Source organism: Labrus bergylta, chromosome 2 (genome assembly GCF_963930695.1).
Source record: "Labrus bergylta chromosome 2, fLabBer1.1, whole genome shotgun sequence".
Taxonomy (NCBI): domain Eukaryota; kingdom Metazoa; phylum Chordata; class Actinopteri; order Labriformes; family Labridae; genus Labrus; species Labrus bergylta.
The window spans coordinates 18,203,015-18,229,422 of NC_089196.1; the positions used below are offsets into that span (position 1 = coordinate 18,203,015).

At 37.8% G+C, this 26,408-nt stretch overlaps 1 protein-coding gene across 1 annotated transcript in view; it reads right to left on the reverse strand.

Annotated features, from left to right (window-relative positions):
• LOC109997013 (phospholipid-transporting ATPase ID) overlaps nt 1-25,427 on the reverse strand; it is a 38,076-nt gene extending 12,649 nt beyond the window's left edge. Inside the window, exons 1-13 of the mRNA XM_065947743.1 lie at nt 25,302-25,427; nt 13,309-13,391; nt 12,561-12,619; nt 10,024-10,137; nt 8,482-8,580; nt 5,234-5,295; nt 3,808-3,880; nt 3,323-3,393; nt 3,089-3,171; nt 2,645-2,803; nt 2,292-2,380; nt 598-791; nt 240-448 (exon numbers count right to left, since the gene is read on the reverse strand). Of these exons, the coding sequence (XP_065803815.1) occupies nt 240-448; nt 598-791; nt 2,292-2,380; nt 2,645-2,803; nt 3,089-3,171; nt 3,323-3,393; nt 3,808-3,880; nt 5,234-5,295; nt 8,482-8,580; nt 10,024-10,137; nt 12,561-12,619; nt 13,309-13,351 (1,255 nt within the window). The 5' untranslated portion in view covers nt 13,352-13,391; nt 25,302-25,427. The remainder of the gene's footprint in view (nt 1-239; nt 449-597; nt 792-2,291; nt 2,381-2,644; nt 2,804-3,088; nt 3,172-3,322; nt 3,394-3,807; nt 3,881-5,233; nt 5,296-8,481; nt 8,581-10,023; nt 10,138-12,560; nt 12,620-13,308; nt 13,392-25,301) is intronic.
• Between the last annotated feature and the right edge of the window lie 981 nt (nt 25,428-26,408).

Consider the following 26,408-nt stretch of genomic DNA (forward strand, 5'->3'; position numbering starts at 1 on the left):
TTAATTAAGTAAAAAATAAATATTACACGGTTTGGGTTATGGAAGTTGATTGAAAAACAAAAAAAAGTTAGCCTTTGAGAGTTTTGGGGACTGCAGTCATTGATGAGGTCCTGTTCACTTTGTCTCACTTCATTACCAAAGGAGGCGGTTCATTAAAAGTAAACTATAAGAACTTAAAACCATGTTTTAATGGACACAGTTCCACCTTAAGAGCTTTTAGGTCATGTCTCCAAGTTTACCGTAAGTTTTGCCGTTGATGGAGCACTTGTTGAACACCATGATATTCTGGGTGAGCGTTCCCGTTTTGTCGCTGAAGATGTACTTGATTTGACCGAGCTCTTCATTCAACGTGGTGGTGCGAGCCTCAGCGGGGGTGTCTTTACGTCCGTAGTACATCTTCCTGTCCCAGTCAATGTAGAAGCTGTTCCCTAATCGAATGATCTCTACGCTGAAGAGAGATGTAGATAAACAAAATGAGAACGAGCATATCGTCTCCTTTTCTATTCATTTTGTCTGCCACACTCTCTCTACATGTCATTTAAGCTGCTTTAAAAAACCTACAGTCACACCTAACATGTTTGTACTGTACATTGTTACCTAACATAGAGAGAGATGGGCACCACAGTGTTGAGGATGATGACGTAGGACCAGAACGTGAGGAAGGCAGAGAAGGCAGCCTTGTTGTCATTTTGTCTGGGGAGAAAGACTGTGAACTGTGAGCCCTCGTTCACCTCCCAGAATAAGTTTCCTATCGCCAGGATCGTGCACATGAAGGCCAGGAAACCAAAAATCTGCATCAAAAGTAAGGCAGAAAATGAATGCACTGATTTTTACTCCATTCTTGTCTTTATCATTTTGGTTGGAATGAATGAAATGTAACATGTGCTTGTACAAGTTCTAGGAATAAAAAGCATTTGAAAAATCTCCAAGAAACTACTATTTTCTACTTTCCACCTGACACAGTTGACATTTTCTCACCCAGCGCTCATGTTGTGTAAATAGCAAAGAAGCTCGGTCCCACTTAAGCACCCAGGGCTGTGAGTTTGCGTTCCTATCTTAACAATGCTAAAGACTTAAGACCAAAGTCTGTTGTGAAATGTTGTTCCTGCCATTTAGAGGGCATATTAGAGACATGGGTACATAAAAATGAGTTCATAACAGACTTCCACTCCGCCCGACACACAGGGAAGCACATTAGCACTCCCATTGCACTCACTGGGAGTGCTAACACTCATATAGAATAGCACAGAAGCCACGGAGACCGCAAGACCAACACCAAGCACTCCACCATCTGTGCTTACTCTGTCTTATATACACAGAAGCACACGCAGAAACACAAACTTACACTCCCTCATGTAAAAGATAGATGGATTTATTATAACTCTTATTCATAAGCAGACTCCCCAATATCCAAACGCACGCATTAGAGAGTACAGCCAAGGATTCCAGGTAAGAGACAAAAAAGTAAATAAATGTTTACAGCCAACCTTTATTTTAAGTTTAGCAATCATAACATTAGTTAGGTCATGTCTGATCCTGTCGGCTTGTCTGGAGATTTTAATAACTAATGAGAATTCATTTCTGTACCTAATGTGGAACTGTTTACCACTTCTCTTTTAATATGGAAAGGAACAGATCGTTTCTGAAGGTGTGGGACTGCATCAGCGGGAAATATCTCAAATCTGCTAACCTATTTCATATAGTGTCCTGTGTGAGTTCTGTGTGTTCAAAGGCCGTGGATGGGGAGAAGTTAAAGGAGCTGGCCAGATTTCAGTCTATTTAAAAATAAAGACTGAAATCTGCAGTTGGAATTACAACATGCCAGCTAGCAGGAGCACCTGGTTCTTAAAGGGAATCAGAGTTACTGGTTTACTCACAGTTATTGGTTTAATTCCTTTCATGTCAAAAACACACCCATGTGTAATCTTGAACTGGGACTTACTACGACCACTTTGTGCCATGCGCTAACTTTGGTAACCCAGATTGTGAACCGCATAACTAGCACATTGTAGAAGAACACACCCAAAATCACAACACACCTGTCCTGGACAACACACTTTAGAACGTCAATTAGGGCCCTATATCATAATGAGCTTAAACACCAGTAAACGCATTGGCAAACCATTTATACTGAATTGTTCAAATGATTAAACTGGATGTCATTTTAGAGATGAATGAAATCCCACTCAGTTGATGAATTAAAAGTGGACTTCTTAATTCCTCTAATAACAAAATAATTACATGTTTGACCATCCTGAGATGAGATGAAAGGAAGCAATTGGGAGACTCACACAAAGGACGAGGATGTTCATCAGGCGGTCTATGCTGGTCCTCTTGAACGTGCTCTTCCCACAGTTCTGCATCAACTTTGTCTCAGGACCTGCAGAAGATGAACAGAATTAAGCAAAATCTTGAAAGATGCGGGAGGAGAGAGTGTGGCCGATGATACAGTCAAAACAACACCGAGATCAGGAGTTGAAACTGCAACCAGTGCGACGATTACTGTACACACCCGCTACATGGGGCGCTTGCTCTAAAGCTAAACCAGTGCCCCAAAACAATTTTTAATATCTTCACAAGTTGACAATTTCCACTACTTTTTTTTTTTTTTTATCTATACGAGTCTGAGATAAGTCTGTCCCACCTCCAAATAGCACAAGTCCAAAGCACCAGTCGGTATTCCTCAGGGTGCAGCCTCGCAGCAGGATCTTCTCGTTGTCCAGCGGGTATTTCTGACCAGCGAAGGTTAGTGTTCCAGTAAAGCGGTCGAGGCGGTTGTTGGGTGGTTCACAACGCACCTCACCTTGAGGAGAACAGAGGGGAAACAGATCTTTAACTATTAATGCTCACAGCAGCTGCAGAAAAAGTTAGAATGCTCCAGGAGCATACATATTAATATTAACATTTTAGAAACTAGTTTTGCATTTGGCTCTTTAAATGCAACTTAAATTTGCCCAGGTGATGTCTATGATAGTGTTTTAAGTCCCATAACCCCTAAAGGAAGTAGGGGGACTTTACCTCTCTTAGTCTTACATGCTGATGAATTCAGAAACCAGCAGTTAGTTGTCCTGTAATACAATAGTCTTACCGTTAAAGTCGGCCAGCTTTTCAATATCCTCTCCCAGGTCTCCTGTCACGGGCAGGGCCTGTCTGACCTTCAGGTTGGTCTCTCTGAGGAAGGGAAGGACCAAAATAAGAGAAAAAGGAAGAAAATGTGTTAGAGATGAGGAAGAGGAGAACAGGAATAAAATACATGTTGCATGATTAACTGTACTGGTATGTTATCTCGAATCTTCATATTGGATAAAAAAAACAGTCTTACCCATCCAGTTCTGCTGTCTCAATGTAGACCAGGTTGAGTGGCTCACTGCTTGAGAGCAACAAGAGGTCAGCCTGAAATGACGGCATCAAATAAGCATGCATTACTATGAATCTTAAATGTCCCCTCTGGGCACCAATAAAGGATTCTCTTATCTTACTAGTTGTTTGAACAACTGCCAAAAGGTTTGCATTACAGTAGCTTATAGCTTTACTTTCTTTTTTTCAATCACTGATTATAGGAATGTCTCCCCAAAAATGATGAGGAACATGTTCTATCTATATTTACTCCCTTTGCACACACATTAGAAACATGTAGAAAAAAAAAGGATTGATAAAATAAAAAAATAATAATAATCACAAATAAAAGTGTAGCACAAACACACAATGAAAACACTGTGATGATACTATAAATAGGGGTGAAGTCTAATTGGACATGGGGAACAGAATAGAATGTGAAGAAGCGTTTCTTTTCTTCAGCTGACTCACTGTGACAAACTGGTTGTTTTCCAGCTTGATGATGTCTCCCACCTGGACATCCATCCATTTCTCACTGCGCAGTCTAATAACAGGAAACAGATTAGAAAGTTGATGTTTGGACTGTGTGTGTGTGTGTGTGTGTGTGTGTGTGTGTGTGTGTGTGTGTGTGTGTGTGTGTGTGTACTGAAGAGCTCAGAGAAAGGTTTTCTTTTCCCCTGCTGTTATTTGAGGATTGTCAGGAAATAAACAAGCAGAAATAATAACTGACCACAGAGGGCATCCTATTATTAGTCCCCGTCCTTCACTGCATGTTCCTGTATCATCTGTCTGCCAATAACAGCAAGAGATTTGTTAAATTTGGCTGGAATAAGATTATTTTCCCATGAAATGCTTCTGAATGTATGTATAATGTGATAAATTATGAATACTGAATGTGATATATGTGATTAATCATGAATGTGATCGGGGCAGCTGTGACTCAGTGGTATAGTCTGTCGTCTATCAATCTAAGGTTGGGGTTTTCGAGTCCCAGCTCCTGCAGCCACATGTCTGATGTGTCCTTGGGCAGGACACTTAACCCTTAATTTGCTCGCCCTGCTTCTTCGCTGTTGTATGAACATGTATTTATGAGAGTTACTAATACTGATGGCCACTTTACATAGCAGCCTCTGCCATCAGTGTGTGAATGTGGTGTGAATTGGTAAGTGTGACAAGCGGTGAAAAAAGTGCTTTGGAAAGCATTTTCTGACTTTGTTGTAAAATGTGTTCTTAATAAACTATATTTCAGGGAAGCCAATAAGAGCAAACCCTGGAGCAAAGATGCACACAGACCCACTATATTTTGATCTAGTACAAAATACACAGTTGAAGTCTTAAAATCTTAAAATAGTCTTAAAATAACAATGGTGGGTGAGTGGTTGAGCGTTGGTGAGGGACAACTTGGCCAGAATTGATTATTAATTTATAAAATGTGAGTGACCTCATGTTTAGGTATTTAATCACATTATTCATCATTTCATTTTAGTCTCCTGTATTTGACCCATCAGTGTTCTCCTTGCGTGCTTTATAACCCAAAGCTCTTTCAAGTCCATCCACAGGAAGCTGCTGCAGGAAGGTCGGGAGCACTTGGTATATATCCTGTTGATCCTCTGTCTGCCAGTTCAAATATCTAAGGGAATGCTTGATTTATAAATAGTTTATTTCACCCTTAGAGCTGAAACCATGAAATAAGATGACTTTGATGGTACTTTTCAGGGCTTCTTTGGAACAAGGTTTAACAGAACTGATCAGATTCCCTGAGGAACACCTACCTATAAAGAAAAGTTAAAGGATGGTGCCTTTACAAAAACACAAAGCATGGAGAAAGCTACATAAAACCTTGTGTAAATGGGCACAGGTGTACTTCCCGTGATTCATAGCATAGTACCAAACTTACTTTCTATCAATAAGAACTTCAGCTTTTCTGTTGTTGACTTGATTGTCGCTCCTGTGGCGATTCTGGAAAAAAGACACAGAAAGAAACAACACTGGGTTTAAAAAAGGTTTCGTGAAACTCATTTCAATCATTGAATTAAAAAATTCCTTTTAACAAAGGTGTCACAAACACAAACTAACACACTGTTAGAAGTGTTTCATAGAAACACTGTGGTGAAAATGTGTGAAAATTTAGTTGTTGTTTCAAAGAGGAAGTCCAATATAATTAAGTCTCTACTATTAATTAATTTATTTCCATGGTGTAGACCCAGAGGCGACTGTGAGACAGACAGTGGGGACATGTGGTTTCCATTTCCATCAAAAGTAAAAAACTTTCAAGTTTGTGTATCATCCAATTACTGTTTCTGTAATTGTGATCTGATGAGTCATCCTGTGTCATATCAATATCACATAGTGGGTTTATGTTACATCCCTCGTGTTGAATGTGCTGTATGTACATTATCAAAAGCCAGGGATAAAAATATGTCATCATCTTTGGCCTTTTGATTTTTAGGATGTACAACGCTTTGTGTTGCTCCAAATGTAATGGCCTGTATTTATTAAATATGGAACAAATGAAATATCTTCTTGATTGAGAATTGTTATGTTGTTTGAATCACAACGGTTAAAAAAAGAGAGCAACATTATTAAAATGACGCAAAACCATTGAACTTCATCAATACGGTTTTATAAAAAACAGCCTTTGAATAAGTCTTAAATAATACCTTAAAATGGGAACAGAAACATTCTGTCTGATAAAAGGTTGGGAAAAATGTTTTTCTCATCATATCATCGAATACAAAATATAACAAACACTGAAACGTCCTGCATAGTTCAGTAGGTGTTAGCTTGTCAGCAGCTTTTTTAACCCTTGAGTCAGATATTTCAGCACTTGTTTTGCAAGGTCATCCACCTTGCCATACGTGGTCAGTGTTGAGTTTCTGTGTGTGAGCTGAGATCAAAATCAAACCTGAACCCACCCAGTGACCTCACTCAGGGAGCACACGGGTAACGACAGAAGAGGAACGTTCAGGATGGCCAACCCTACCACACAAAAGGACTTCTGTTCTCCTCCACCAGCTAATGTTTAACCCATGGCAGCACTCATTTCCTTGTGGTGGTTTGGTGTGCCACACACACACACACACACACACACACACACACACACACACACACACACACACACACACACACACACACACACACACACACACACACACACACACACACACACACACACACACACACACACACGACCTTGACAACTTAATCTACAAGATTGTTTCAGTTCCCAGTAAGCAAAAAAAAACACAAAATCGACTTCCTCGTGAACAAGCAGTTGAGGTCGCCTGTGTGTTGTAGTTGTGAGTCTGGACTGAGGGGAATTTTTGTTATTTCTTAACAAGTTTCAATTCCACCTTGACATCATTCTTGTCTAAAACACCATGTTAAGGTGTAATTTTAAGAATTAACTGATGAAATAGTCTCTTGAGCAACAATTAAGCAGAAAAGAGACAAATCACTTAACTTAAAGCTCATGTGAGAAACAGAAGGACGCTAATATTCAAATATTAAAGCATGTCTATGATCTTCAAATGCAAACCCAGCCATCAACATGACGATTGATCATTTCTACAGTGTATGGTAATGTTTAATTACTGTAAACACTGCGACCAGGTCAGTGTCAGACGTGGTGACTAACACATTTGTTTTGATGTTTAAAGACTTCGGGAAGAGATTTTCCATGAAAAAAAAAGTGACTTACACACGTACAAGACAGGATGAGCAAAGAGAGACGACGTACATCTTTGTTGAGTGCCAAGATCAACACAAACCACAAGTTCCTCACAGTAGCTGAATGCAAGTTGAATGTGAAGGACAGTTGTATGTTGATATTCAAATTTGATCTATTAGCCAAGTCTGAAATAAACCAAGCTTAAAACGGACTGAATTATGTTATTTTGCATTTAATCTGACACAGAGAAGCCTGCAAACAGCTTCTGCTAACAAAATAATATGTGTTTTTGTTTGACGGTGGAAATGAGATAACATAGGGCTAAGTGCAGTGTGAAGTGTTTTGAACAGGAGACGGCTGATGTTTTTCCCACCGAGCATGAGATAACACAAATCACCACAAAGTGCTGAGTCTGCTTTTCTTTTTTTTTTCAAGAGTTTGAACAAAATATTGTTTTTACACCATTACCATTAGTACACTTGAGATATAATAAGAGTGACTACCTCTTTAGCTCATATATATATTATCTTACTTGTTTTTGTAATACTGATTAGAGGAGTGATCTTATTCACAGATATTTGTGGATGAAGGTTGTTAAACTCAGTGAAAATATCTTTACACCAATAATGAAATTAATGAATAAAATGTTTTTGGGGAAAAACACAGAATCTGTGAATGTCTGTAAAATAATTTATATTGACTTCATTGGGATAGTTTGATAATGTATCTAATCTGCCTGTCTACTAGTGTTTACATGAACTAAAGAGGAAAAATGTTGAGTATGTAAACGGACTTGAGAATGTAAAGCTATAAACTGCTACAAAAAATATACAACCTTTACCAAACAACCAAAATTAACCCTTTTCCAGGTAAAAGGCTTCTCTTCTCTTTGCATTTCATTTGTAATTCAATTTTTTGTGTGCGCCCTCCCGGGAGGAAGCCGGGTCACCGCGCATACCGTCATTGACAGCAAGCTTAGCAGTCATGTTTAAAGATAGGCATTGCATGTTTTTTAGGTCATTCAAGCCACTACATATACTTTTTGGTTCACTTTGATTTGCAATAAAACTATTAGCAACTTTGAGCATCAACTCTCACTGGATTTATTTTGGATCAAGTCTGAGCGTTTGATGAAATGTACCGGTTTCTTCCAAGTGGGAAAAAACAAGAAGATATTGGAGAGGGTACAGGACAAACCTGATTTTTTAAAATAGTTTTTGCCATTCAATGATTAATTTTTATTAATGTTGTACTATAAGTGACCCAAAAGGGAACGTTGAAATTTAACTCAAGTACAATGCAATGTGTGTATGATTAACGTTTTGTAACAGGCCTATATCCAGATTCACATCATAGAACTCTAAATATTTTCTAAAAGCCGAAGACACCTTTGCGTATATATATATTGTCTTTTAATTTCTTTTGGGATCAATACAGATAATTATTTGCCAGACGAGTTCTGGAAATGTGCTTACGATATCGTCAGTGGCATCCTTGGCAGCAGTGACTGTCAGCACGAGGACCAGAGGAACAACAGTGGTAAACCAGGACAGGGAGGAGATCTGAGGAATCACCTGAGGAAAAAAAACACACACATACATTAAGTTTAAGTTATTGTTATATTTTCATAGCGAGCCATAGAAAATGAAATAGGAAAAAAAAATACATCAAAATATTGGATGCAGAGCAGTAGAAAAATAAAGACACTTTTGTCCCAATGCGGAACATTTTATGTAATTTGGAATTTTAAAAAGGGAAACAAGAATTTTAAAATGTCTAAATCTTCAGTACCAGTAATCTAAAATGTATAAAAGTTACGGTAAATCCAAGTAATTTAAAATTAAGATTAAATGTGTTCATAACTATAACATATTTTAATTGATTAATAGCATAGGCATACATGAACTTGTTGAATAAAATTCATTTAAAAACATCAAGTTCCTTCAGGCCTGTCAGCAGACGACCTCTGTGGTGCAATAAGACTGTTTTCTGATGCAATTTCCTGTTAAATGGCACTTCCTTAATCTCATTGCACTTGATTGATTCACGTCCTGTTTTGAAGGCACACATTGTGAGAGAATGCAGACACTCAATGTGTTGTGTTGGTTTGCATGTTTCGAAAAGTGTGAAAACACTGTGGTTACTTTTCAGTGCTTTTCACAGACAACAGTCACATAGTGCTTTACAAGGACATAAAAGACAAATATATTAAAGACCACATTTAAGATCACAGTTGCCACATACAATAACGGTTAAAAAAAACCAGTTATGACCTTATGTTCATTAACTTACATACATTTGTTATAGTCATTGACAGCAAAGCAAGATGGATAGCCGGATAGCCTAGCTGGTAATGCCCATGCACAGAGGCTGCAGTCCCCTTTGCAGCACTTTGCCCTCTTCAATTACAATTTTGACTCAATCATATAAACAAGATAATGGAGAATGATTACTGTGCCACATGCAGTGTTATCCATTGGTTTTGTCTCGTGTGGTAAATGTAAGTGTTTGTTGTTAAAGTGTTCAGAGTGTTAAAAGTGTTCAGATTGTTAAAAGTGTTCAGAGTGTTTGAGTTTGATAAAGGCATGTGATGCAGACGTTGTCAAATCAGTGAGTAAACGTGTTAAATCACTGTGAGCTTAAAATCAATCAAATAATAATTGTGATGATTTTTTTGCAATGACCGAGCAGCTCTAATACCAAACCACTTCCCAAATGTTCCCCTCAGAGTCAAAATCGTGTTCAAGGTTCATATTCTTTAATAATCTTTTGTTGCCAATGTGTACATCATTCACAAATTAATTCATCTAATTTGTTGTTTTTTTCTTTTTAGAATTGTATTAAATATTTCATAACTTCTGTTTGACAGTCTGAAGGTAGCCTTGCCTACCTGTGCCTGCGTGTGCCTGCATGTGTGCGTGTGTGTGTGTGTGTGTGTGTGTGTGTGTGTGTGTGTGTGTGTGTGTGTGTGTGTGTGTGTGTGTGTGCGTGTGTGTGTACACATTTTTCTCCCTCACCTGGAGCACCAGCAAAAACAGGAAGTAGGCATTCGCAATCCTTTGGAACTGCTCAAACAGGTTAAGAGGTAGGAAGGTGAAGAAGTTGTACTTGTTGGTCTTGATTGCGTTTGTCTGAAAAGGTGTAAGGGGGCAGACAGAAAAACAGTGTTAAACCAATAAAGGAGCAATACTGAAATGTAGAATTTGACCCCCCAAAAAACAGAGGTTGAAAGTACTTACTGATGTCTATGGTTAAAACTAAAGACACATAACTGATACAGAATCATAACTTTTTTCAGGGCAGGGGCAGCAAATCTGTACAAAGTACATTTTACAATGTTACAATTCACTTAGCAGACGCTTTTATCCAAAGCGACGTACATCAGAGAGTAAGTACAACACTAATCCATTCATACACCACCACCGAAGCAACAGGAGCAATGCAGGGTTAAGTGTCTTGCCCATTGTGTAATTAAAACAGTGCATTGTAGAGTATTGTTACATGAATATTGTATAACTTGTATTCTTATCATAATACAGATGTGCAGGCATGATGGTTTCCCTCTTACTTACAAATCCTCTGCCATCATCTGCACTGAGTTAAAAGGGCTGACAGGGCATCTTCTCTGGTATGAGAACATTTGCGTTACTTATTGCAAAGGACAACTGGCTTAAGCAATTATCAGAGAGTTTGTTGATTTTAAGCAGAAAACAAATTAAGATAATTTACACCTACAATAAGCATTCCTAACATTTTCTAACTGGGCTAACAGCTAGCTGCCAAATTATGAGTAATGACACAATCTACACTGGGTCAACTGGATAGTTTAAGAAAGATTTAGCAAAAATAGATTTAGAAGCAGATCAGTGCTCAATTAAGTAATGTTACTAATGAATTTGGCTTTTCATTATCCCACATATTAAATAAAATTTAAAAGAATATTTAAAAATATTTAAAAAAGAGTACTTGCCTATATGCCATCAGTTTACAGATTAATTTATGTATGCTGTTTCACTATATAGGTGTCACAGAAAAATCAGTATCATTCAGAATAATGTCATGAATAAAATGTTATGAGTAAAAATGTATGTATGACTCGAAAGCACCATATATCTTTTACAACTTTCACAAAAACAATTTCTCATAGCATGAAAAAACAAACAAACCAGTGATACATTAACATCGATGTTGCTGGATGTGAACTGGATGCAAAACAGACACAACCTGAAGGAAAACAGTCGGGTAGTTGGGCATGTTGTGGTAAATATGTGCAGCTTGTGTTATTCTGTGGACTGGGTTAATATTATTAATGTTTCATGTAATGTTTTACGGAAACTTGGCTTTGTGCATCAGACATGATGGGACAGATGATGGGATAACATTCATGGCTTGAACAGATACAGCCTTATGTTTGATGTCCTTTGAATATCCAAAGGCATACATTCAATTTCAGAACGTGAGCGTTAACATGCAGATAGATGGAAGATTAAGGTGGAAGAGGAGATGAGACAGAGGCTTTAATTACAGGACACTCTGTCAGCGGGCAGAACAAACAGCCTGGTTGCTCAAAATGATTAATATATACTAAGTGTATGTCCTTAATGAAACTTTTCCCCACATGTTGGATGTTTTTTATTTGTATATCTCTGTTACTCTGTACCAAACACTTCATTGGGTTGTGCAGAATTCCTGAGCCAGATGTTAGTCATCATGACTGTAAGATCTAGTGGGAGGCCTGTAGTCCTGACCAAGTGGCTCTTATCAGTACGCTGAAATCTCCGACTCTGATTCACTGACTTTATCTCTCTGCATCTATTTACGAACAAAACCGCCCACACGCTGGATGTGTTGTTCTGGATGTACAAAATCAGAAAAAGTTAGAGTTTACATTAATTTTGTTATTTTACACTCGATGGGATGATCATGACCTAAAACAAAGTTCAGTCCTTTCATTTGTCATTGATATTTTAAACTAAATACTTTCTGTTTAAGGGTTTTACAGTTTCACATTCGGTGTTTGAATTCTTGTAAAGTTATAATAATAATTATAATAATTATTAATAATAATAATTTGTTTCTACAGCACAGTATGTGTTTGAGGTTACATACCTGTATGTGTAACCTAAAAGACTTTCTGGGAAAGATATATTTTGGTACGGATGAACCAATCTTTCAAGAGAGTAAGCAATCTTTCTTTTACTCTCATAAAACTGAAAAACATTTTTTTTTTTTTCAAGGCTAATTTCCTTCTCTACTTCTGTGATGATTATGATGATTATTAAGTGTTAGAGCAAAACAGTTCTCTATTTCTAATTGTCTCCTCTTTCCATTTCCCTTTCTAATTAAATGATCTTTGACTTTGGCTCACATCTTGTTTCCAGAAAACATCCAACACAGTCCAGCAGCCAGACAAAGCCCATAGAAGAAATTATCTAGTAAACGTTTGCAATGACCGCATAACGTTGTAAACTGTTTGTGGTGTATGTTGGCCTCATTAGCTGTACATCCTGTGTTTATTTTAGAAGACAGTTCTCAAGTAGACAGCAGTACTTACTGCATATTGAAAGGAGAAGTTGTACTCGCGGTCGTTTGCGCGCAGCTTCCTCTCCAGCTCTGATGTGCAAACACACAGAAATAATAATCATTATCGCACATATCTTCAAAAGTACATCTAGCATATAACAGAAACCAAACCCATAACTAACACACTTAATCAGGGCTTAATCTGACCATTTGTAACACACTTTTTTCAGGTATTAATTAAAGGTTATGATTTCATTGCACAATATTCACCTTAAATAGAAAGAAATGTACGCATTTGTGTTTATAATGGTTGGCAATCAACCTTTGAAAAGTAGGATAAATAAAGCAATACATCTGGTGAGTCATGTAAACATTACATCTGCTTAACATAAACAATAACAATATGTTGTTGTGATAAATTCAGACTTTGATGTGCTTATTGTGAATCCTCATATCAGGATAACAATGAAGTTATAGGATTAACTGCACAGCCCTCGCTGAGATGTTATTGGAAATGTAAAATTATTTCACCACACTCAAAACATTATATAAATGTAATAACTAAAATCTTCATCCAACAGCTTTAGTATTATGATATTTAAGAACTGCAATGACATCTGGACAACTAAACCTTCTAAGAGGTTCATGATACCTCATAGAAAGCTCTACAATTGTTACTAGTTCAAATATTTCTGTTTACAGCTGTTTATTAAGGTCAAGAATAAAACTATTGATTTTTATATGTTATGTTCTGAACATCCATCAAATAAAAGTCCTACCTCTCTCTTTTTTCCTCACACAGTCCACGCCGAAGAACGACATCTTCCCCTCCTCTTCGTCTCTATCTATCCATCATAAACATCTGTGGAAGAAGACAAACAAATGTTAAGTAAAAGGATAAATCTGACTCAAATCATTTTCTACTTTCCTATCCAGAAAGTAAACACACACTCGTACACTGAACATCCACTTTCTCTTAGAAACTGGGAATTTAAACCTCTCTGCTGTTAAAGTGTGAATGACTGAGAACCCGCCAGCTGACATCAGGACATTTTCCATAATGTGCTCTATGAGGTAATCATTCTCCAGCCATGCCCAGGCTTTTTAAGGTGTAAGCGGGTTGTAGCGGCACTGTACAGCTGTTTTTTTTTTTAAAACAAACATTTAATGTGAGACTGGAATGAAGAGAAAGTAAACTCTCTGAAACTGAAAATCAGAGCAATCTTTAGGAATTCCTTTAAAAACACAATCTTGAAAAGGCTTTCTCATCTAATGTTGCTTTAGAATTTGGGATCACTGAATTGATAATGCAATTCCTATCTTTGCTTGTATAGTTTTCTCTGTTCTTATTTTTTTGTCTCTATCTGTTTAAATGTTTATGATTTGGGCTTTTACTTTTTAAGAAGCACTTAAACTTGCAAACAAAGTTATCATACAAGCTATATAAAGCCTACAAATGTGTGATGTCAAAGGCTCATCAGAAAACCACCACGTTATGAAAACTGCTGATAAAAGAAGAAAAGTTGTTCTGTTTTAAGCTTTGTGTTTCTATACTTTTGCTCGACTACATGAGTATTTCTTTCTATTTGTAGTTGATAGTTGTGCTTTCACTGCCCCTTTTCTCTTTGCTTCAGGTTTGCATCAGCCACTTAATGTTTTTCCCATGTAGGGCCGAGTGAGTCAGAGGGAGGCTCCCCTCTCAGGAAGACTTCCACTCATTCAGCTATCTGCTCCTTCTGACAGTAAAGAGTTTCAAATCAAGAGTCCAGCACAGCCCCTGTTGTCTGTCTCAGCTGAGTGATGATGGGACTGAGAAGTGGCTGTTGGTATGCAGCGGCTGAACCACAAAGCCAATTAATCATCAGGAGTCATCTGTGGCTCCTGAAGCATGTCCTGCACCATCCGTCTTTAAACAGTGGACCCAATCTAACCGCTGTATTCACATAAGATCATGCAAGCGGATATATACACTGCATGTAACACCTTGAATGTGGCTGACAGGGATCAAGACCAAACAGAAACCTGTGGGACTGAGACATGAATACAATGTGGAAGTGCAAAAACTGCACTTCCTAAAGTGTCTACTTGATGCTGGTTCTAAAAAGTGAGTCAATCCCCATAAGGCCAAATATGAAAATATTGAACTTTATAGCAGAAAAAAACTTGTTACAGCCTGCTGTAAAAAACAAAAACAAAAAAATAACAACATAAAACAGCTTTATCTAAACAGCTACTTTCTCTATTTACTGTAAGACAATTCATTCATGGTATTCATTGTGATGAAACTCAGGATGTATCTGGACTTCATGACACAATATGTTTCATAACACACATTCACAAGACGATATGTCATCATGTTTTTTTGTTTCCCGATTTTCTTATTTCAATAAAACGAGATTGTAGTCAGTTTATGAATAATATTATAATGTTTAAATTCTCATTGAAACGTCTTAATATTATTTTGTGAACATTGACTGGCAAACTGATAAGGTATCAGTGTATGTGCTCAGATTTAGCCACATGTATTTTAGGACCAATGGGGGCGAGGTAAAGAGGCTCAATCCCCATGTTTTTACATCTTTGGATATAAAGCTATAAAAAAAGAGCAATTAAAAGACCACCAACAAACCCAAAAATTTACATTAACCATAAGATACATTTTCTTTGTAACATCCATGTACCGAATTTCCACAACTTAAAACTCATGAGCACATCAACGTAGAAATGGGACCATCCGAGGACCAAATCTATTTTAAGTTATTTTCTTAATGTTTTCTATTTGTAAGAATTGAAGGAGGGAAAAGTATTTCTTTGCGTGTGTTTGTGCTCTCAGTCCATGTTGACGATTCCCGTACAGGCAGACGACACACCCCTCGGCACTGGTTGCCAAGGTGACGTCAGCGCTGTAGCTATAAATACCTTCCAGATGTGCTTGTCAAAAAAAAAGTGTTTAAACAAGGATGCCTAGGCTCTGAAAACACACCATGTTTTGTCTGCATCATTGTTTTAATGTATCTGTGTCTATATGTTCCTCATGATATAATACAAACATAGTTATATTAATATGAATGAAGATAGAGTAAACACAATTGTAACTGCCTGCTGTAGGACAGAGTTTCACTATAATAAAATACCTAAAACAAACAGTTCCCCTTTTAATGCACTGTAAGCACTCAAGTTAGTTTACTAAACGGTTTCTTCTTCTTGGAAAGAAATGACATTTAACTCACTACAGTGATGATTAATAAAGCTTCAGTGATGAATGTTAAATTGTGTGGACTGTTAAATGTTTGGGGGGTGTTTTGGACCAACACTGAACTTTCCAGATTTCATTTAAATGCTGACTAACACAACAGATAAAAACGTTCTCTAGTGAGACCTAAAGAGCGCTTGATTTAACCAACAAGGTTTCTAGAAGTTCTTGTTATCTGTGTATAATATTCTTCCTGTGTTATAAGACATTTTTGTTTGACGTTTTACTTCAAAATGAAAGGTCATTGTGTTTCAGTTGACAGTTTATAGTCTCTTTGTCTATTTGTCTATACCTCTCAGCACATTAAACCGCTAAAGAATAACACAAAACAGACACCTGACAGTTGATATACAGTAGATTCTGTGTTTTAGGACAAAATGTGTGATTGCATTTTTCACTTTGGGCTCTTAGAAACTGTGATAAGGGTTTATTCACAACCGACACTTCATACATCTTAAAATGAAAAGTCATATAAATAACAAGTAGATAAACGGTAATGATGACAGATGAAGTCAGGTTTTAGTCACACACAAAGACACGCACACCTAACAGTGGAATTAAAGCTATTTCAGGCAAACAAAGATGTGTAACAGTACCCGATTGTCACAGTCACCTGTGACTGGATTAAAAGGTCAAAGGTCACACACATGAATGAGTGTCTTGTCTGATTAGTGATCTCTGGTTTCTCAGACGAACAGAGCTCTATTCTCAGAACTGACTGCTCGTTTGCAGCTAAAGAAAGAAGCTTTTCCTCTGAGTGAGTGTGTGCATCGGTAATGTGTTGGTGTCAAAATGCTGAGAATCCCTTTAGTGTTTCATTAGTTTAAAGAAAGGTATCCTACCATAACTCAGGCTACTCCAAAAAACTGCTTTGACTCGAGTTTTCTTCATCTGAAGATCATAAAACTACTACTATTCACTGTATTTGTCTGGAAGCTTTATGGAGATTTATAACCAATAATTATATTGCGGTAAAACATACCAAATAAATCATTTTACTTCTTCACTTGAAAAACAAAATTGTGTATTACAACCCACTTGTCAGTGTGGTTTGGCCTTTTAATGGTTTTTTTCCACGCAACAAGGGGAGGTGATTGGAGCTTCTCATTGTGGTGTCGAATAAATGCTGCATCACGTTGGTTGTTCTATTTTTGTAGTTCCCTGTCTTCTTGCAATATTTGTATTTTGCACACAGGTTTTGTCTTTTCTGTTATCTTCTCACCTCTTTCATTTTTTGTCTTGGGGAAGTCAAGATTGATTTTACAGAGTACCGATGTGAATCTTGACACCTTTGAATCGATTTATCACGATTATAAAATAATCTTTACATCCCTATTACGTGGCCATTAAAACAACATTATCATAGCAATTCCGCAATAATCTATACTTTGCAAGATAATCATATTATGTACAGTATGAGACATTAATTCTAACAAGTAGCAGTAGTAGTCTTATCGCGTCCATCACTACTCGTCTGGTGCTAAGGATGTATGCATTTAGTCGACTGAATGATTAATCATTTGGACAAATATTATGTCCAAGCTTTAAAGCAGCATAAAAAATACATTTGTATGAAATCAAAAAAGAATATTTCAGGTGAAAAAATATGCGGCCTTAAGTAAACATGTGTCTTTAGGTTTTTAAAATGACATGGCTTCAATAGAGCTGAAACCAGGGCTTAGAGAATATATTAAAGTGAGGGATGATGAAGTATTCAAAGACTAGAAAACAAAGAAAGCAAAGAAGGGAAAACTGTGTTTTGAGGGTCTAGCATATTCAGTGCTTGAATTGAATTAATAGATTTGTTTTATCTCTCTTAAAAACACACATTACCCAGTTTGTAACCAGATTGACCTGTGTCCAAACTCTAATCAAAATGAACACCAGAGAAAAGTGACCCTCCCTGTAGAGAGAAAAAGAAAACAGTTCTGTACCCACGATGATGAACTGACTGTTGTAAACACTTAAAACAACCGAGCACAGATACGAGCTGTTGCATAAAAGTATCCGTAGAACAGCAACCTCATCATGATCTGCAGTAAGTGATAAGCCAATGAGGTCAGTCGCTCTGTTTTCAGCATGTTTGTGTGTGTTTAGTGTAATAGCAAACAGAGCCTGATTAAGGAGGTCTGTTTACAACCAGGAAATTAGCCCGAGGCCATTAACTTTCTTAATGTTTCTCCAGCGCCAGCAGAGAAGCTCTTAAGAATAAACAGAACAAACTTTGAGATATATACCTATCAGGCTATAAAAACTAGGGACATTAGGATTTAAGGGAACAAAAATGGGGTACACACAACCTTCCACAAGCAAGAAAACCAGGAGACACAAGGAGCAGCAGTTTGGTGTCCATTGTCCATAGAAGTTTTGGCAGTTTCTGCCCCTTTTTCATTGTCTGGTTAATTTGAGCCATTGTAGTTGTTCTAGCTATTGTACTTGTTCTAAGAGTCTTTGTTTTGTATGAAATCTCTTTGAATGTCTTAACCCCTCTTTGTGTCAATCCATGCATCCTTATGAGAGTCCTTTTAGTTTTTGAGTCCCTCCTTGTTGTAGCTATGTCTGTCTTTTGCTTTGTTTATCTCAAGTCTCTTTCAGGCTGTTCTCCCTTCTTGGTAGTAATATTGAGTCTCTGTTGGCAATTCATTGCTTTCAGTCAGGTGACTGGCGTAGAGGCTCAGTGCAAAAAGATCTGAGGAAAGTTGCAGTCATCATTGAATACTCTATGGAGGAGCTGCAGCATGGGCTTGACAACGCATGTTTACATCACCTGACAGCCGCAGGAAAACAAAGATATTAAGATGAAACGCACATTTTGCGTCCCTGCCAGAACTTTCCTTCAGTGGTGTTTACATATATTTAGTGGAGAATCCTTCCCCCCCGCCACAGCCGACATGGAGGGGGGAATTAAATGAGATCTAATGTTAATATCCGGATCATTGATTCGGCCAATGGGAGCCGATATATCATCATAAGAGTCAGTGTATTGTGTTCTGCTCGCTTTTGGTTTCCATAATAATAATACAGTTTGAAACAGAAATATTTCTGATGTATTCAGGTTTTTTCGGATATGGTTTCAGGGGAGCTCAGTGTTCCAAAATACACCTGTCAACGTTTTCTGTTGCATCTCTATCATCAGGTACTTCTCTTATCAGGCTGCCAGCTAATAATAGAAAAATAACAGAACACACACTGCGCTGTACTTTTTACAACCCATCAAGCCTTAGCAATAACCTGTAGATCAACCTAACTTATTAATGTCAGATCAATGTCTAATATTGAGCATAACAATGAGCATGTTCTTTTCTTTTTTGGTCCTATATCAAAGCAAACTGGTTGGTCAAAACAAGAAATTTGAGGATGACGTGATTTTGACCTCCAAAAATGGACTGTCACGTGCACTGTACACTGAACGAATGGTCAGTCCATTAATCACGAAAACACAATGCAGATTAATCAATAATCAGAATAGATGTTAGTGGCAGCCACAGAGGGAAGGAAGGCTCATTTCTTTTGAGGTTAGCTTCTTTCTCTATCATTACTGAAAGCCTCAGATCATCAGCCAATGTTACAACCGGTAATACCCCCATACAGAGGAAGGGAGGGGAGGAAATATTGCAGGGTAGCACAGATTAAAAACCCAAATTGCAACTTGATCAAAGATTTCACAGTCCATAATTCATCATTTAGATTTGGTCTCCAAAGGCAGGAGAGGAAAACCGCTTGGATAAGAAATGCAAATTTGACTTGTTTTGGTTTTGCAAATATTGTTAGTTGTGTAAAATTGTGTTTCTGTGCTGTTTCATCACATCTGCCTTCACATTTTAGCACAAAAATCAGTTACAATGACTCAACAATAGCAGGAAATCAGTGTCAGCCACTTGTTCCTAATTGCTCGTAAGGGCTGCCTCAGTTGAAAACACGCCTTGTATGGGACTAAAAAGGGAAGCAGTGAGCCAACACAGAAACCGTGCTGACATAGAACTACTTAAAAATAATGCTGTATAAAATAAAAACAGCCATTAAGCCACTGATGCCATTAAATATGTACTGAAAGAATGTGCTATACAGATGTGTTAACACGTTAAAAAAATGTGATATCTGTAAGCAGAAGTGTCTGCAATCTACTATTAATTCTGAAAGAAAAATGAATGACACAAAAAAAAAATCTGAATCGCAAAACAGAAAGAGGAATTCAAAATGTCAAAGACAGCAGCAACAGAGATGGTACAAGTAAAACAGGGTACACGAGGAGTTTTCAGAAGAAAGGTGAAGCCAATTTTAAGAGCAGCGAGGCTCAGTGAAAAGTTTGGGAAGTCTCAGGAAAAAAAATGTGTCTGAAAAAATAAAAACTGTAGGCGCCAAACCAGATTTTGGTATCGGAAGCGTGTTGGTTTTCATTGTAGCCTATGTAGTATCGTCAACTTCATATTAGCCATATTAGCAGGTTTTGTCTGTGACATTTAAACGTTAAATGATGTCTTTAAATATGTATCTGCATTTAAGACGCAGTTAACAATTTGCTCTCAGTCTTTCAGAGTTTCTAGTCTGAATGTAAACAAAGAAACTGCACGGGAAAATAAATCTTGGCTTAATATCCTTCATTGCCAAACACTGGCCCGAACAGTTAACCACTTTCAGAGGCTATATCATCATCAGACATTAGCTAATACGTTCTGAGAATGCTGCAATACAAGAGAATTAAAAAAAATAATAATATTTGGAACATGATGAGAAGGGTTCGTAAGAACAAAAAAAAAAATGCAGATCTGTTCTCTTTGATGACAATAGGTAAAGATTGCTTGTAGGAAGTGTCTCGTTGAGCCAGTATGCATGGTACCACCTCAGGCTCATTCTGATCCAGTACTAACCCTGCATATGGTGCCCATACGTGTCAGAAAAAAACAATCCCACTCCAGACATTTGACGTAAAAACTAGAGAAGGTACGGTTACTTTAGTCCTTTAGTCGTTGTTGACTTTTCACTACTCGGGCACCTGGATACAAGTTGTTCTAGGCTACAACTGAGTTAGCGTAACATGCACCATGTTCAATACATAAAGACGATAAGTTGTAGGGCCTGACATGTGACATTTAACTTGCGTAGAAGACAAGGAGAAACCAGTGGAGGCAGGCAACACATTATTTGCTGGCCCTGTTAGCACATGTCATGGTGCTGAAACCAGAGCAGAGAAGATTAACCTGCTATGAGATGGTGACTGGAGACCATTTTTGTGGAAGGCTTCTGCGGGATGATGGCATTTGTCGAGCTTAAGTACAAGCAACCATCATGGCAGATAACAGCTACAAGAGTGGAAAAGTTTATGAGGAAAGCGCAACAGAATTGAGAGCTGATTTACAAGATGTTGACAAAGTGGATGCTACTACCAAGAGGCAACTTCCGGTTTCTACAGACTCGTGGACGGCTCTCACCACAGTCATATGTACCATCACTTTTCATTTCTCATTTCAGAAGTGGATTTGAAGATTAAGATTACTTCATTGACGATTAAGATGACTTTATTGATCCCGCAAGGGGAAATTCTGTTTTTACACTCTGTTAATCATGCAACACAAACACAAGCTGAAAATATATACATGCAAAAACAGGATCCTATGGACACGTACTAATGGAGAGATGTCAGAGTGACGGAGCTGCCCAAAGTTGGCTATCCAGGAGATCTGTAACGTCTTTGTTTTAGTAAAAAATGTATTTTTAGTAAGTAATTGATTACTTTAATAGAGTATAATATTGAAATTATTGGTGGGAAAAGTCACCTTGTTTTTTCATCTTTGGCATGCTAAGGATGCTCTGTGGACTTTTTCAGACACAACAGCATGCTGCAGAGATGAAAGAGGAAATCAAATCCTGTGTTTTTGATTGTAAAGAAAATTTTGAATCTAGGTCAGGTCATAGTAGCACAGAAATGTGTCAGCCTCTGCAGAGGTGTATGGTTTTCCCCTGCCCACATTCAACCACAGCTCATCTCATTCCCGGATCTCACAGTTTTTCTGCGGCGGTCTTCACAGTTTGAGTGGCACAGACAGACAGACTGCTTTCAATGGATAAACTTTTTTACTGTTGTGTACTAGAACACATTGGCCAAAAGGTTTCCTGTGCAGAAATACGTTCATACATGATTCAAAATAGCTCTGCATGTTATTGGAAACGACTGACATTGCGATATCTTTTCTTTCTACGATATTGCGATACGGAAATACAGAAAATCAATTTTTATGTACATACAGTCTAATGTCTGCATGATATTAAAAAAATTTACAATGTGTGATTAGTTTGTTCGATATTTCATAATGAAGTGCTGTAATTAAACATTTAAGAGTGCACGGTAGCTACATCTCAGTTTTTAAATCTATCCCGGAAGTAGCTCAGTCCGTAGGGACTTGGGATGGGAACAAGTTCTAGTCCAGCTGTGGACCCAAGTATGGCAATTTGTAGCTGGTCAGCCACTTACTGAGCACTGCAGATGTGCCCTTGAGCACGGCACCAAACACCCCCCACCAGCACAAGAGCGCTCCCTGTGGGCAGCCGCTTCACTCTGGCATCTCTCATTAGTCCATAGAATCCTTTGTGCATGTGTGTGTTCCAGCCTATGTGTGTGTAGCATGTCTCAAAAACAGAGTGTAAAATTGAATTTCCCCTCGCGGGATAAATACAGTTTACCTTCTTCATCATCTGCTGTTTAAATGTTTACTCATCTGTTTGCAACATGTCCCTCCTGAATCCTAAAAAGCTGGGGGTTTTAAACACTACACTGGCACCAATTAATCCATCAAACAGGTGAAGTGTTCCCATACTGAGTGAGAAATCATCTCTTCTTTAAACATTGTATTTCTGCACTTTTTAACTTGCATGATACATTTTTAATAAATATCTAACTTTAAACTTGTTATAAAGTATGTTTTTATCTTTGATCTAAAGGTATTTCTTACTTCAACCACTCTACTGTTTGTTCATTTGCTGTGTTAAATTATATTACTCGAAACACTTTTAACTGACCACAGAAGCAGTTTCGATGTGAGAGGAAAACTAGGTTAAATAAACCAAACGAAGGCAACCGACTGACGTGTTTTCCAAAATGTTGGTTACTGATTGGTGACAGTTAGGCAGTAGAAATGACCGAGTGAATTTTTTCTCATTCATCTCAGTAAAAGAGAAAATAAGACTCAAAAGAATATAAAACAATCATAGGAGTAAAAAAAAAAAAAACGTACATTTTCATCGAGTTATCCAATTTAGAAGACGTAAAAAAAAACGAACTGATTTTGATGCTTGTATAAATAGAGATGCCTGTTGAGACCTTTTTCTCACAGATGACTAACATTAACAAAGCAGCAATGGGAAAGTGAGCTGCAGTTATGACACAAGGACACAATAGAGCAATGGCCCTTTGGGCGCCACACCAAAAGACCCGAACAATCATCCTCTGAATAATTCACCTGACCTCTCAGGCCACAGAGCCGCTCCTCCTCTCGTCTTACCCGATAAAATGCTGACATTTTGATTGACCTTTTTTATAGCCTAATAATGTCCTCCCTGTTTCATAAAGAATCCTGCATGGGTCTCATCAGTCCATCAAACACTCCAACTTTGATTTTTGACCCAGATTAAATACATTTTTTGCACTTCAGGGAAAGTATCGCTAACTTACATGACCTTTCAGATCTCCTGCTTGGGTTAAGTTGGGTCCTTGCCAAGAGCACGGCTCAGATGATGGCCATGTTGGTTGTTTGTTGGTCCCATTTACTGAATTAATTCAAAGGATGTAGCCACTGCAATGTCACTCTTTGGTTGTAAAACCCTCTTTTGAACACTTAACACTTTGGTACTCATCATCTCTGTTTTTTGAGGCCTAAAGGGACTATGGTTGTCAAAATGTTGCATTGATACTTTTGGATACCACAGGTTTTAAAACTATTCACTCTCCATTATTTTGATGATCAATAGTATCCAAACGTACAGAATCAGTCATATTTATAACAAAATGTGGGTGTGAGGTAAGGAGAGAGAGCACTGTCTATGTTGCACAGACATGTTGGCAACGTCTTGTAACAGAGGGCTTATGTTTGTGTTGCTGTGGAATCAAAAAACAGGTGTCGATACAGGTATCAATATAGTTTGATTTTTTTTTTTAACCAGAATTGTATATATGTCTAAAAATCTTCTATTATGGCAACCCGAGAAGTGACCATATTTGACCACCAGAACAGCTTGACAGGTTGCCTTGATAGAAAAATTGTTTAGCCACACCCCGAAGCACGTCCCGCTTCATTGTTGATTTCTAACAACACTGAACGGATATTTAAAATCTCAGAATAATAACGCTGGTTTGATGCATTGCATTAATGACTTACGCATTTAAGCGACACTGATGGTGAAAAAGGAGCTAAGAATAATAATTATAATTTCAATTATAAAGCACTTTTTCAAAAACAAGTTACAAAGTGCTTTAACAATAGATTATCTACATAATCACAACTAGGCTACTTCACATATTCCTGGATATTCTATTAAATTGCATCTAAAAAGAAGACCTAACTATTTTCAGGCGATTTTAATGTAGTCCATAGCAGGGCCTATGTTTTCAAATGTGGTGGAATAAGTCTTATAGGCCTGCTTCATTATTAGAAATGGCTAAATAAAGTAAATAACCTCAACAATACAAGATAAAAGACAATACTATCCGATTATCTCTCTTTCTCTGACTAGGAAACACTGCAGGATATGTTTGATTATGAGTCCTTCACTGTCTACCGGAAAACGAAAGTACTCATCATTCATCACTGACAAACTAACAGCCTACAGGCCTATGTACAATTATCTAGGCTACCTGTCATGAGCATCCTCCTCATCTCCTCTCTTACTATGAAGAAAGATGTCGTCATCTTTACCTTCAAGCAAACTCCAGCCAGGACTGCAACCTTCAGCTGTGAGCGAAAACATGAACTAAAATCACGCTTAAGAGAACAAAACGACCCCTGTGCCCTTCAAACATGTATAAATACAATGTAAAAACTATTGGCGGTATAATTCCAGCATCACGGGTGAAAACACGATTCGAGAGAAGTTTAGGAGAAGTTCGCGGAACTAAAAAGCCATGCTAAAACAACAGGGAACTAAAGTTAAGTCGTGGTGTTGTGAAAGCACACAATGAGTTACTAGAAATAATAAAAAAGAAAGTTTAGCAGGGGTGTTTCCTGGACTTTCCAACATTCTTCACCCCCTTTAACTCAGCCTGTCATTCTTTCCGTTACTTTTCTGGTTTTTTTAAAAAGTCCCTGGAGGGCAGCAGAGACAAGAGAGAGAGAGAGAGAGGGAGAGGAGACACCGCTTACTTCAGCTTCCTGTTCACCCGCCTGCCTCTCTCAAGACCTCTCTTCCATCTCTGCCCTTTCTTCACCAAAATCCATCCCAGCATGTAAACCAATCTTCCCCCCTTTAACCCCTTCACCTTGACCTCTAAGCAGTCCGCAAAACAGCGAGAGTAGAAGCGCGTCCTCTCACCTCACGTCCCGTCCGCACGTCCCGGGTGACTGTCCAGGGAATTCAATGCAAGGAAAATCTCAAAACTCCGAGCAGAAACGAGGGCTAATGTTTTCCTCCTGGCTCCCCACCACCCGCCTCTCCTCTTCCCCTCCCTCATGCTCTCCCCTCCTCTATTTCTCTCTACTCCTCCCTTTGTTTGAGAGCGAAGCGTCTCATCGCGCCAGTCAGATAGAAATGAGTTTTTCTTGCGTCAATAAGCGGAAACGTGGGAAAACAGCACGAGCAGTGGCGACACAACAATGACCACTTAATGTGCAACGATTAGTAAGGAGTTGTGGTCTGTATGAGCTCAAATTGATAAACTTTAAAATCAAGTGAAACGCAGTTTATGACACAATTTGTGGATCAGGAAAACATAGACGACTGCAGCCCTCTTAAAGTTAAACTGCTAAATGATTTATAGGTTCATTATTAGACTACTGATGCATAACCTATTGAGACATTTGCAAGCCCAGACTCCTACTAATGATCTTTTTGTTTTTTTGTTTTCTTCTATAGGGCCTATGTTGCTTGTTTGAAAATAATTTTCAGATGTAATGCTTCTTTTCATATAAACAAAGAAAGTATGAGCATATAATCATTACAATCTAAAATTGGTCAATTGTTGATTTGATAAACTGGACCCAAGCTTTAAAATTATTTCTTTAAAGTTATTTAAAAAACAAAGAAATTGCAAAGCCATGAATTTACATTTGGTATTAATAATTAACAATTTAACTAAACCTGCTTGTTTGTATATTTTGTTTTTAAACCCTCATGCTTCTTTGTCAATACGATGGACAGCTGTATTGGTTTTGATTAAATGGTTTCACTTCAGCCACTTTGAGAACATTTGGCTCACTTCTTACACTGCCACCAACTGGGGAGTCATAGTAACTGTATCTAAAATGTCTTCAAAAGCTAGACGACAGACGGGTCAGAAATTCCATGCGACTCAGGTATATCTTGCAAATGCTGCTATTGAAGACCCTCACATGTGATTGTTTTTTGGAACATGAAGTAAAAACTAAGGAGCAATAATACTGTTAAAATTTACATTTCAATAAGACCTGTTAGTTTTTGTAT